Source organism: Tinamus guttatus, unplaced genomic scaffold, assembly GCF_059628265.1.
Source record: "Tinamus guttatus ecotype Peru unplaced genomic scaffold, ASM5962826v1 Tinamus_guttatus_pri_ptg000043l, whole genome shotgun sequence".
In the NCBI taxonomy this organism is placed as follows: Eukaryota; Metazoa; Chordata; class Aves; order Tinamiformes; family Tinamidae; genus Tinamus; species Tinamus guttatus.
In genome coordinates, this window is record NW_028288577.1 from 478,028 (window position 1) to 488,824 (window position 10,797).

Below are 10,797 nucleotides of genomic sequence, written 5' to 3' on the forward strand. Positions count from 1 at the left end.
GCATGGAGCCTCGGGGGGAGCCGGGGCCGCTTCCCCGGGCGCTGGGAGGGTTCCCTCCCCGCCGCCGCCGCTCCTGTTTATGTAGGCACCGTCCCCAGAGCGGGCAGCGTGCGGGCAGGCCGTAGAAGGCAAGCGCTTTGCTGCCGGCAAAATCCCTGCAAAGCGCCTTATATAGCACCCCGGGGCGCCCGTGAACAGGGGCCTGGCGTCACCGTCCCGCGCGGCTCCCCTGCGGGAGCCTCTGCAGCCTCCCCGCGGCCCTGCGCCGGGGCGGCCGCCCTGCTCCCTCGCACCGGGACGTGCAGCCCCGCGGCCCTGGCCCGGTGGCACCAGCCCAAGTGTCCGCATGGCTCCAGGGCGGCCGCGAGCGCCAGGGCTATAAATAGCGGGGCCGCCAGCTCGGCCGCTCGCAGCCCGTGTCACCGCGGGCCTCTGCGACGTCTGCCCGACCTCCGCCACCGCGGCCAAAAGCACAGGGGTAGCTGCACAAAACGGGGTAGCGCAGCGCTGAATCAGGCCTTTGCCGGCTCCGCATGAACACACGGGTTTTATTCTCCCTTTTGTCCTTCGCTCGGCTCTCGTGCGCACGTGACGCGTGAGCAGCCCGGTCCTGCTCCGCACACGCGGCTGTCCTGCTGCCAGAGGCCAGACCCATGCCGTTCCCGGGTACATGAGGGGCAAAGGGACCTTTTTGCTATGAACGTGACATAGCAGTGTCATCCTCTGCCTGCCATGGCGCAGGCTGCCCGGCCGGTGCACACGGCAGCCCATGGAAATGCCACGCGCTGGCGGCGAGCTCTGCCCGAGGACGCTCGCCCAGGGCAGGGCCGGCCGCGGGGACAAGGACCGGCTCGGAAGGGGCCCTCCGCGTTGCGCGGCGGCGCCTCCGGAGCCGCCGTATCGTGGAGCCGCCTTCCCCGGGGTTGTGTCACGGAGCGGTTCCACGACCCATCCGCAGCAGGGCCCAGCTTCGGTACCGGGGTGGCCCAAAGGCTGTACCGGTGCTGAGGGGGGGCTCGGGGGGGACCGTGGGCACCACCACTGAGCCCCAGAGGGGTAACCTCCCCCCAAGGGACTGTCCCCCCAGGGGACCCGACCCCCTAAAGCAGCGCAGGGTCGGGTCCCTCCCCTCCCAAGGCAACGTCCCCAGGGGCGTCAGAGCCCCCCCAAAGGACAGGGGGATGCGGCCCCCCCACCTGTCACCCCGAGGGAACCGTGGCCCCTAGGGGAGCCCCCCCGCCAAGGCCGTGTCCCTCAGGGGACCAGGACCCCCAGGGGACGAGGACCCCCAGGGGATTGTCCCTGAGGGATCCCCCCCTCGGTGAGTGCGAGCCCCCCGGGCCAGGCCCTGCCCCCCGGGAGCACCAGCCCCCCAGGGCAGCGCCCCCCATGGTCCCCGGGGACCCAGGGGCCCCGGGGGGCCCAGACCCCTCTCAGGGGACCGGACCCCGGGCCAATGTCCCCAGGACCCCCCCTCCTGAGGGCTCGGACCCCCCCCCCCGAGGGAGTCCCCCTCCCCCAGCACCGCCCCTCCCCCGAGGCGCCGCCCCGCGCCGCGCCGCGCGCGCGGCATTGTGGGATGAAACAGGATGTAGGCAGAGCAGCGCGGGCGGACGCGCCGGGGCGGCGGGCCGCGGCGCGGCGCAGCCAATGGGCGCGCGGCGCGCGGCGCGGCGCAGCCAATGGGGGCGCGGCCGGTCGCGCGCCGCAGCGGGCGGGGCGCTATTTGAGCGCGGCGCAGAGCGCGCGGCGCGCTGAGGCGAGCGGCGCGGTGCGGAGCTCGGGGCGCGCTGAGGCGAGCGGCGTGCGGCCTCCTCCGCCCTCCTCCTCATCCTCTTCGGTGCCCGCCCGGCGCGGCCCTGTCACTGTGAAGGTGAGCGGCGGGCGGCACCCTCGAGGGGGCGGCGCGGGGGGAGAAAGAAGGACGGACGGAAGGAGGAGGAGGGTGGGGGGTGTCCTGGCTGCGGGCGGCTCCGCGCTGCCCGGCTCGGGGTTCGCCCTGCCCCGGTGTCGCCCCCCCCCCCCCCCCTTGCAAGGTCATGGTCGCCCCGGTCCTCCGAAGCGGCCCTGCTGAAGGTCACGCCTTGGCCCGGCCCGCACATGCGCCTGGCTCCGGGGAGCGGCCCCGCGGCCTCCCGCCCTGCGGAGGGGAGCGGGGCGGCCGGGCTGCGCCTCGGCCCCTTCCCGAGACCCCCCTGTCCCGGGGGTGCCGGGCAGCGCCTCGCGCCCAAGGGCTCGTCCTGCGCAGGGGGTGGGGCAGGGGCTGCGCCCTCTGCTTCCCCCCTGCCTCCCTCTGCAAGGCCCCATCCCGCCCCAGGCTGGGTGAAGGGGTGGTGCTGGGGCTGCGGGCCCCCCCAGCTTCATCCTGTGCTGGTCGGGGGGAGCTGGGTGCTGGGGTGTTCCTGGTGTTGCAGAGCAGGTTCTGAGCTCTGCCTTGCTCCCTTGCAGGGCCACGTTTGGGTGATAAGACTCGAGGGCAGAGGAGGGACAAGGTGCTGTGGGCCTTGCAGGGCAGGGGGAGTGACGCTCAGCATGTGGCTGAGTCAGGGTTGGGGCCCTGCTCTGCGGGTTGGCATAAGGGGTGTCACGTGGAGCTGCTCCCAGAGCCCCTGCGGGCGCAGGGACCCTCCCTTCCTCCCGCAGCGCAGCCGCCAGCCCTGTCACACCGGCCTGCGAAGGCCACTCTGTCTCAGCGCTTGGGCTGCAGCCATGGTGTCACCTCCTGTGAGGTGGCTGGGCCTTGGTGCCATGGGCCTGCACTGAAATGCTCCTGGCCTAAGCAACAGAGAAGAAAACCTTCAGAAAGCATTTGCCTCATGGCTGGTTATGTAATGGTGCCCTCTGAACTTGATGCATCAGGGGCATGTAAAGGCCTGACGTGCTTTAGACCTCAAGCACACCTATAGAGACTTCCTGTGGAAGAGCTACCCCAGGAAAGTGAATTTCTTCTGCTTTCCTTTTCCTGTGTGCTGCACCCCCAGAAGCTTTTTCTGAAGGAGGATGATGTGGGTAATGAATTCAAATCTATAGGCTGTTGATTTGGCTTGTCTTAGCTGTGTTTTGCCCTGTCAGAGTGGTTTTTGGACCATAGGCTAAAACCCACTGGCTTAAATAACAGCACAGAAGAAAACAAACTGGCTGGCAATGTTTTCCTCAGAGCTGCGATAGAGGCATGTGTTCCCTACTGGTGTCTGAGCTCAGTATCTGTCACTCCTCCTGATGTTATTAGTGTGTGCTAATAGCAGTGCTCTATTAAACCTTGTATCTAAAATGTATAAATTAAGGTTGCAATTGAAGTCTTCAACAGCAGGCAGAGTAAAGAATTGAAGTATTGTAATCATTGGGTTGCAATTATGTAACTGGATTCTCTTTCTCTCTGGTTAGCAGGCTCATTTAATTGCTGTAACAAAGCTACTCCTTCAGTTTCCTGGGACTGTTCCAGGAAGCAATCATTGCAGCAGATTTTCTCCACTCCCCAGTGGAGCTAAAAATGTGTAGTTTCACTACTTGAAAACATCTTTGGCGTAGCGCGAGACTTGCAGCACTGTGGAAGAGGCTAGTAAACTTAATGGTTCCCCCGCAAGCTTAACTGGAGGCTCTCTTGGCAGCAAAGAGGCTTATTCCCAGTGTTGGCAGAACTTCCTGGAGTTCAGCAAAGTGATGGGCTGTGGTCCTTCTTGGTGCAGGTCTCACCAGCTAGTCCCCCAGATACCCTGGCCCTTGTGTGTGGGCAGTGGGTCACTCCTGGCTTCCTAAAGGACATGCAGTGCTGGTGTGCTGGTTTCCAGCACCTCTCTTCCCTCATGTGCAGAGGGAGGATAGCAAAGCCAAGGTGTTAACCTCTTCCTGCCTTCACACCTGCAGTCTGGATTTCAGTGCAAACCGGTGGTGAAGGGAGGGAATGACAGGCTGGATGTGGACATGCTCTCATTCTAGGCTGAACTATCCACAGTAACTGCACCCTGGCATGGGCTGAGTTAGAGCACTGCTGCTGTTAGGCTTCCTGAGCCTGGGGGCTGGAGACACTGTTCGGGGCTCTCACCTGCAGTGCTCTGAGCAGCTGAGGTTGGTGCACCTGCAAGGCAAAGTTGGCCCCAGCTTCTTGATGCACAGGAGGACTGTGTCTCTGCAGGTCTCGACTCCTCCCACGCAGTAGGCTTTTCCTGCATGTGTTAAATGCAGGTGGTGGTGCAGGGCTGTCTGGTCTAAGCTCCATGCTGTGCCAATGCCACAGTGCTCCAGCTGCAAGGAGAATCCTCCTCAGGGGCTGCCCCGTAACCTCACTTGGGCTGCACTGGGACTTTGTAGTATCAGCTTGTGTCACAGCTCACCATAAAAAGGGCAACCTCTGATGCGCTGGAAGACTCCCCTGTCTTGGAAAGGGATTAAAGCAATCTGTTCTGCCTTAGGTTCACAATGTCTGACAGAAAGGCTGTGATCAAGAATGCGGACATGTCTGAGGACATGCAGCAGGATGCTGTAGACTGTGCTACGCAGGCCATGGAGAAGTACAACATAGAAAAGGACATTGCAGCGTACATAAAGAAGGTAACCGGGGGAAAGGGCTGCTCTGCGTGGGACTCACCAAAGCACTTTGTGTGTGTTTGTGCCTGTCATGGGTCTGAGTCTGTCTGAGGTGCCATACCTCCCTGCTTGGAGGCAAATACACTTTCTTTGCTGCTTTACTCCTATTCCCAAGAGTATGGGGTGACTTCTGCAAGGTCAGGGAAAAACTGACAGTGAGGCTCTGAGCGAGTGGCACTACTGCTGTCCCTCTGGGTCTCCAGCCTAGGAAGCACTGGCTGCTGCTGCTGAAAGAGCCTTGCAGGAGCAGTGCAGGGGTGGGATTGCTGCAGTTCCCTCAGAAGTGGGAGTGCTGCTCGCCAGGCTGAACACAGATGTGCATGTGCAGCTCTGTCCTACTATGCCCTGGCAGTGGTGGGTGGGCATGGGGAGGATGGTGTCCTGTGGTGGCCAGCAGGACTGTGCAAAGATGCTGCTTTAAAAGCAGTGAAGGATGTTCTGACTTGGAAGCTGCCACTTTGCAGGGGGCCACTGACTTCAGTCGTAGAGTCATAGAATGCTTAAGATTGGAAGGGACCTCTGTATGTTTATAGTAGCTGGGGAGTTGTCCCTGTTGTGGTCAGGCAAAGTGTTTCTGGGGGAGGAAAATGTGATTATCCAGGTCACAGTCCTAGCACCTGGGCCAGCTTTTGGGACTTGCTTGTAATGTAAGCTTGAATGCAAAGGATTCCAAGGTGTCTTATAACTTTCCAGATCACTTTAATCTGATGAGGCAAGATTTCCCTCAAAGTGCTTGGGGCAGGGCAGCCTATATAGTGAATGAATGCAGCAAAAGACTTCCAGAAGTTTAGCTTATTCCTAACAGTGTGTGTTGGGAGGAGGGATGCAATAATGATGCACCTTTGCCCTGGCAAGAAAGCTTTTCCTTACTTCAAAGGTTACCTGCAAAGAACTTAAACTGTCTTGCTGCTGTCTGAGCACTAACGCTTGCTTTAATCTTTGAGTCTGTTCTTCTAGCTGTGTCAGGAGAGGGAAGGGTGTTCTTGGGAGATGTCTATCAATTAGGAAGGAAAATGGTCTTTAACCCTTTTTTTCTCCCTGACAAAAAAGACAAAGTCATTCAGCTTGCTCACCCTGACCTCTTAAGTCTTCACATGCTGTCTGGCCTATGAATTTGCCTGCATGTTCTTGCTGCAGACTCTCCTCTTCATGAAGGAGAGTCCTAAATACTAGAAGCCATACTTCTTCCTTTTTTTTAGGTGACCTTTAAGTTCAAATGCCTTGTTAGAGCAGACATGCCAGAATCTGTTTTTATTTTTTGTGAGTGGGCTTGGAATGGAAAAGGAGAAATGTTCCCTTGAGCTAGCCTACATGCATGGCTTGAATAGCACTTTACCAGGGAGAGCTCTTAAATCTGCTCTTTCTGCCTGGGGCTGGTGTGTGCAGAGTCTTGAGAGACAATTTGCTTGTGGCTGATCACTCGAACAATCCAGCATCCAGTGCAGGGGCCTTGCTTGTCTTGGGCAGGACCTCCCTTAATACAATAGTGTCTTGCAATGGGGAATCTAAAGACGCCGCAGGTGGGAGGAGAAGCATTAGTGTATGAACAGAAGCAGCTAAGAATCTGTGCTTGAACTATTTTCATGTGGGCTTTGTTGGCCTTAACGCCTCTATTCTCTGTTTCTTCAGGAATTTGACAAGAAATACAACCCAACTTGGCACTGCATTGTTGGCAGAAACTTTGGCAGCTATGTAACACACGAGACAAAGCACTTCATCTATTTTTACTTGGGTCAGGTTGCAATTCTTCTCTTCAAGTCTGGATAGGAAGTAGGAGCAAATGAAATTTGGACTGTAATGCACTGATGGCTGAAGCCACGACTCCCCTTAACATGGCTATGCCGCTGCATGGACTGTATACTATATTTAATGTGTATATGTTGCAGTAAAAATCTACTTCTGTTTAGTTGCCTGGGAAGAAGGCGGCATTTTTTTTTGTTACTGCTTTTTTTGGTTGTATTGCACTAGGAAAACCTGTAAATGCTTAAACAATGGCCTTTACGTGGGAAGAAATAAAACTATTCCACAGCTCCCTCAGTGGTAATTCCTTCTTTGAGGCTGGGAAAACTTCTTTGGGCAGGCCAAAAAGACCCTGACTTCCTTATCAAGTTTTATTAGACTGTTATTCTTGAAATGAGGAGCAATGCCAGTGTGAGCCTCAGTACGCACCCTGCAGACTGTAGAGAGCTGGCTCTCCCAGTAGCCTCAGTGCAGGTACTTAGACCTTCCCTGAAAGTTGGTAGGGTGGCTCTTGGTAATGGGATTTTCACCCAGAAGTTGAACTCCACCTCAGACTGTGATAAACAGCCTTGCAGCTGGCACCCTCAGATCTCTCTTCAGTGCCCACCACTGTATTTTTGGCTCTGCTGAAACACTGAGCTAGACTTGTAAGCGACTCAGCCTGGTCTACAGGACTTGAGCTTCAAGCCCCCTCGAGCTGCTGGTTGAGCAGAAAGCAGCCTGCTGGGGCCAAGGCTGTAGACTTGCTGCTGAGATCCAAGGCTGGCCCTGGGGCCCCTCCCCAAGGGACTGGGCTGTCCAGTTGGTGACTCCTGACAACAGCTTTATTTGGCGTATTCGTAGCCGGTTGTCTCAACACTGCCTTAACTCGATGCTCTCCTTAAAGCAAGCTAGTCATGTGGAAGACTTGTAAGTGGCCACTGTCTCCTTTTTTCATTTTCTGTAGCTCATAAGCTATTTCTGGAGGCAGTCCTCCATGTTCTGATACCTGCTTTTGTTCTTAAAGCACAGTACCAAGAAGTTAAATTTACATGTGATGTTTGTGTGAAGGAAACTCATGTGACATCTGCTTCAGAGGCAGAGAAAATGTCTTGGTCTCCAATAGGTTCAGCAGTGATGTTGTCTTAGTATGTACTGATTCTTGGATTAAACTGCAGGAAGTTTTTTATTTTATCTGGGTGGGGGAAATTCTGAAGGACAAAGAAGTTGTGTGATGGCTAAGTAAATATTTGGTGCTTGCAGCGAGGTCTATTTATTGGTTTGTTGACTAATACATAGACAATCATTTGGCTGATGAGTGTGGCTCACAGCTCTGGGGTGCTGTTGGTAACAAGCCATTGCTTTTAATCACTGCGGGGCGGGAAGGGCACAGTGAGGGAGCTACTCCTTGAGAAATGGTGACCTAGGTTGACACTTCCTGAAGTAAAAGTCCTTGTCTCTGTGCAAAATCCAAAGTATGCCTAATTTTGTAATATTGATAGAATCATGTTGTATCTAGAAAGAATGTAGTTGTCATGACTTCATGTTGATGGAAATGTCTGCACTGGGGGTAATGTGCCTTGGACTGTCGGGGCACCCTTGTGGTCTTGTCTGTTCAGAACTCCACTCTTGAGCTGAAAGGAGAATGTTCTGTTTCTTTTTTCTTTGAAGCATGAGTCTAATGTGAACCTGTTCAGTCTGTTGTGGAGCAAGATATGTTCCCTTCATAACTGCAATGGCTCAAATACCGTTTATTTTTTTCAAACATTAAAGGTGAATTGACACATTTCAACAGCCTCCAGTTTCTTCATTGCTAGCTGTCCAAAGCAAAAGATCACATTTGTGCAGAGTAAGGGAGCTGTGAGTTGTCTGGCCTGGAAGATGACCCACAGGAGGCAGGTTCACAGGGGAGAAATGACGTGCGCAGCAATGTCCCCTCTGCTGGCACTGGCCTCCAGCTTGGCTCAAACACCAGCTCAAACAGACGGGTCCCAGGGTGAGTATCCGACCACAGCCATGCCGGGATGCTCTTGTGCTGAGGATCCAGGATATGAAGGTATTGGGAATGGCCTCCTAATGACTTCAGAACTTCCTTGGTACAGTGGCTAAGATCCTGGCCCCTTTATGTGCTCAAAGGTGTCTCCTGCTTTGCAGGGGAGTAGATTGTCCCTTGGTGCATCCTCCCTGAGCCTGGTAAACAAGGTGAGATCTGAAATGGTTCTTAGTTGCCTGGAGCCCATGTGTTTATCCCTGCACCTCCCCGGGGGAGGTGGGCTTGCCCCACACCACCCCCCATCCTCTCAATACCTTCACTGGGGCTTGTAGCCCCTGCAAGTTTTGGGAAAGCTGCTCTGGGCTCTTCTCTATGGCAGAGTACAACTGTGCTGCAGGACAGCAGTGTCTCAGGGGAAATAAGGGGGGACTGTGGCCAAGAGCATAACAGTATCAAGCACCTATAAATGGGGCTAACTCCCAAAGCAGTAGTACTATGGCTGCTCCACGCAGCCAGCCTAACTTGCACCTTATGCTGCTGAAAAGCAGAGGTGGTTTCTACTTTGGGAGGAGCTGGGAGTGACACTCCTCCTCTTCTCTCCAAATAGTCCCAGCAAACCTCATGCTTGTAAGCGTAGTCGCATGGATTAGGATACAGCCAGGCTGTGCTGAGGCACTGCATTCCTGGCATGGCTAAGGCTGATTTCATGCTGCTGCTCCCGGGAAAACATTGCAGCCTCTGTATCTGGAGTAGTTAAGCCCTCCTGGTGCATGGTGCTTTGGGTGAAAGCAGAAGATGTAAACTGGCTCACAAATGTCAGCAGGAGTACAGGAGGCTGCTAATCCAAATTTGAGACAAAAACCTCTTCTACTACTAGTTGTGTCTGTTGGCAACCACCCGTTTTAATCACATATAACTGTATCTAGTGATTGCAGTGCTGGTGTGAATCCGCCTGGAGCAGCGAGCGGAGGACCTGCCGGTGCCTGGAGGGAGCGCATTCCCTGGAACCGCCTCAGGCAAGTAGCAAGTGGGTCCGTTGCTTCCCTGCGTGCATTACTGCAACAGCGGTGCCAGCTCCAGGCTGAGGGCAAAGACCTCGAGCTCACACCTTCAGCAATGGGGCAGTGAAACTGAGCCCTGCTCACCTGCCTGTAACCCGTGCAACGGACACGGGCCCTTTGTGTCCTCAGCCCTCCTTATAAATGATGTATTGCGTGGCTCTGGGGGCTGCAAGCGGCCTAAAGCCAAGCAGCAGTTCTCCCTGCGTGGCTGCGAGCAGGGGAGGCTCTGCACGGAGCGCTCTGCCCTTCCCAGCGCGCTGCCCAGCAGCTGCCTGATGGTTTTTGGCTTTGACTTCTTCCATTGCGGGGCTCTGCTTTTGTCTCCCATTTCCAGCGCGTGCAGGTGTTCTGCATTAGGACTTGGAGCATTAACTGTTTCTCTGCTGAGGAGGTTACAGTCCCCAGAATTCCTGCTTAGCTTCACTGGAAGAAGGAAACTATTTTGAAACATCTGGGTCTGGCATGCTGAATGGAAGGTATGTATCTGCGGGCGAAACAGCTGGAGAAAGAAATTGCTTCCAGATGTCTTCAGGCAAAAGTGCTATTTAAATGCAAATACCATGTACTGTTACTGTCCTGTTTTACCAGCATTCTGAAAGCGTTTAATTGGAGCGAAGTCCGAGATAACAGCAGATAATTCTGCTGTTTGCGAATAGGGCTTTAAATGCGCCATGGTGTTTAGGGCTGCGTGTGTTCATCTGCCGTGCTTAACAGTGCGGTTCACGACTCGGTGGGAATGTTGCATTATTTTCTCTTTTACGGGCCAAGTTATTCAATTTTTCATGTAGAATATTTCTTCCAGATGTGCCCTGACAAAAGCAAAGGTATACGAAACTGCAGAGCACGTAGGCTGCATTTGGTAGCTTTGTTCCATGTGTGTAATTATTAGTCATTATGTAGGGTTCCCTCTACCGAGAAGGGAACGCGGGGGGCGGTGACGTTTGTTTATTTGCTTGCTTGCTCGCTGCTCACTGGCAGGGTGTTATTTCCCCCCGTGGCTTAGAGAAGGGACACGGCGACTGCTGATGTGGACTGGGGAGCAGCAGGGCTTCATGTCGGGGCTCCCTCTTCCTTCTGTGCCCCAACGTACCTGTGTGGCACCCTCGTTTCTATTGTCCATCTTTTCCAAGCTTGAGGAAGTCGTATTCACCTCTGAGTGCTCCTTCCTGTGCCCAAAGAACATGTTCCTTCTTGCAGCATTTTTGTGGGAGGCTTGAGATGAAAAGAGGAAACATGGAAAGCGTTTTTGTTCTGCTTTCAGTCTCTGACCGGTAAATCCTCGGGAAGGCAGTGCACTTTGAGGGAAGCAGGGCTGCCGTCGCTGCCCACACGAGGCTTCCCTGGGTTTTGTTCTATTTATTGAGTGGTGCTTCTGACACCTTTACCCAGACTGTGACTCATTGCAACAATGTCTATGTATGAGCCACAGTTCCCAGAGCG

At 55.1% G+C, this 10,797-nt stretch overlaps 1 protein-coding gene across 1 annotated transcript; it reads left to right on the forward strand.

Annotated features, from left to right (window-relative positions):
* Positions 1–1,740: 1,740 nt before the first annotated feature.
* Positions 1,741–8,095, forward strand: DYNLL2 (dynein light chain LC8-type 2). Its single transcript, XM_088535756.1, has 3 exons — positions 1,741–1,873; positions 4,410–4,548; positions 6,214–8,095. The coding sequence occupies exons 2-3, from the start codon at positions 4,417–4,419 to the stop codon at positions 6,349–6,351; spliced, it is 270 nt and encodes an 89-aa protein (XP_088391882.1). The 5' UTR covers positions 1,741–1,873; positions 4,410–4,416; the 3' UTR covers positions 6,352–8,095.
* The last annotated feature ends 2,702 nt before the right edge of the window (positions 8,096–10,797 follow it).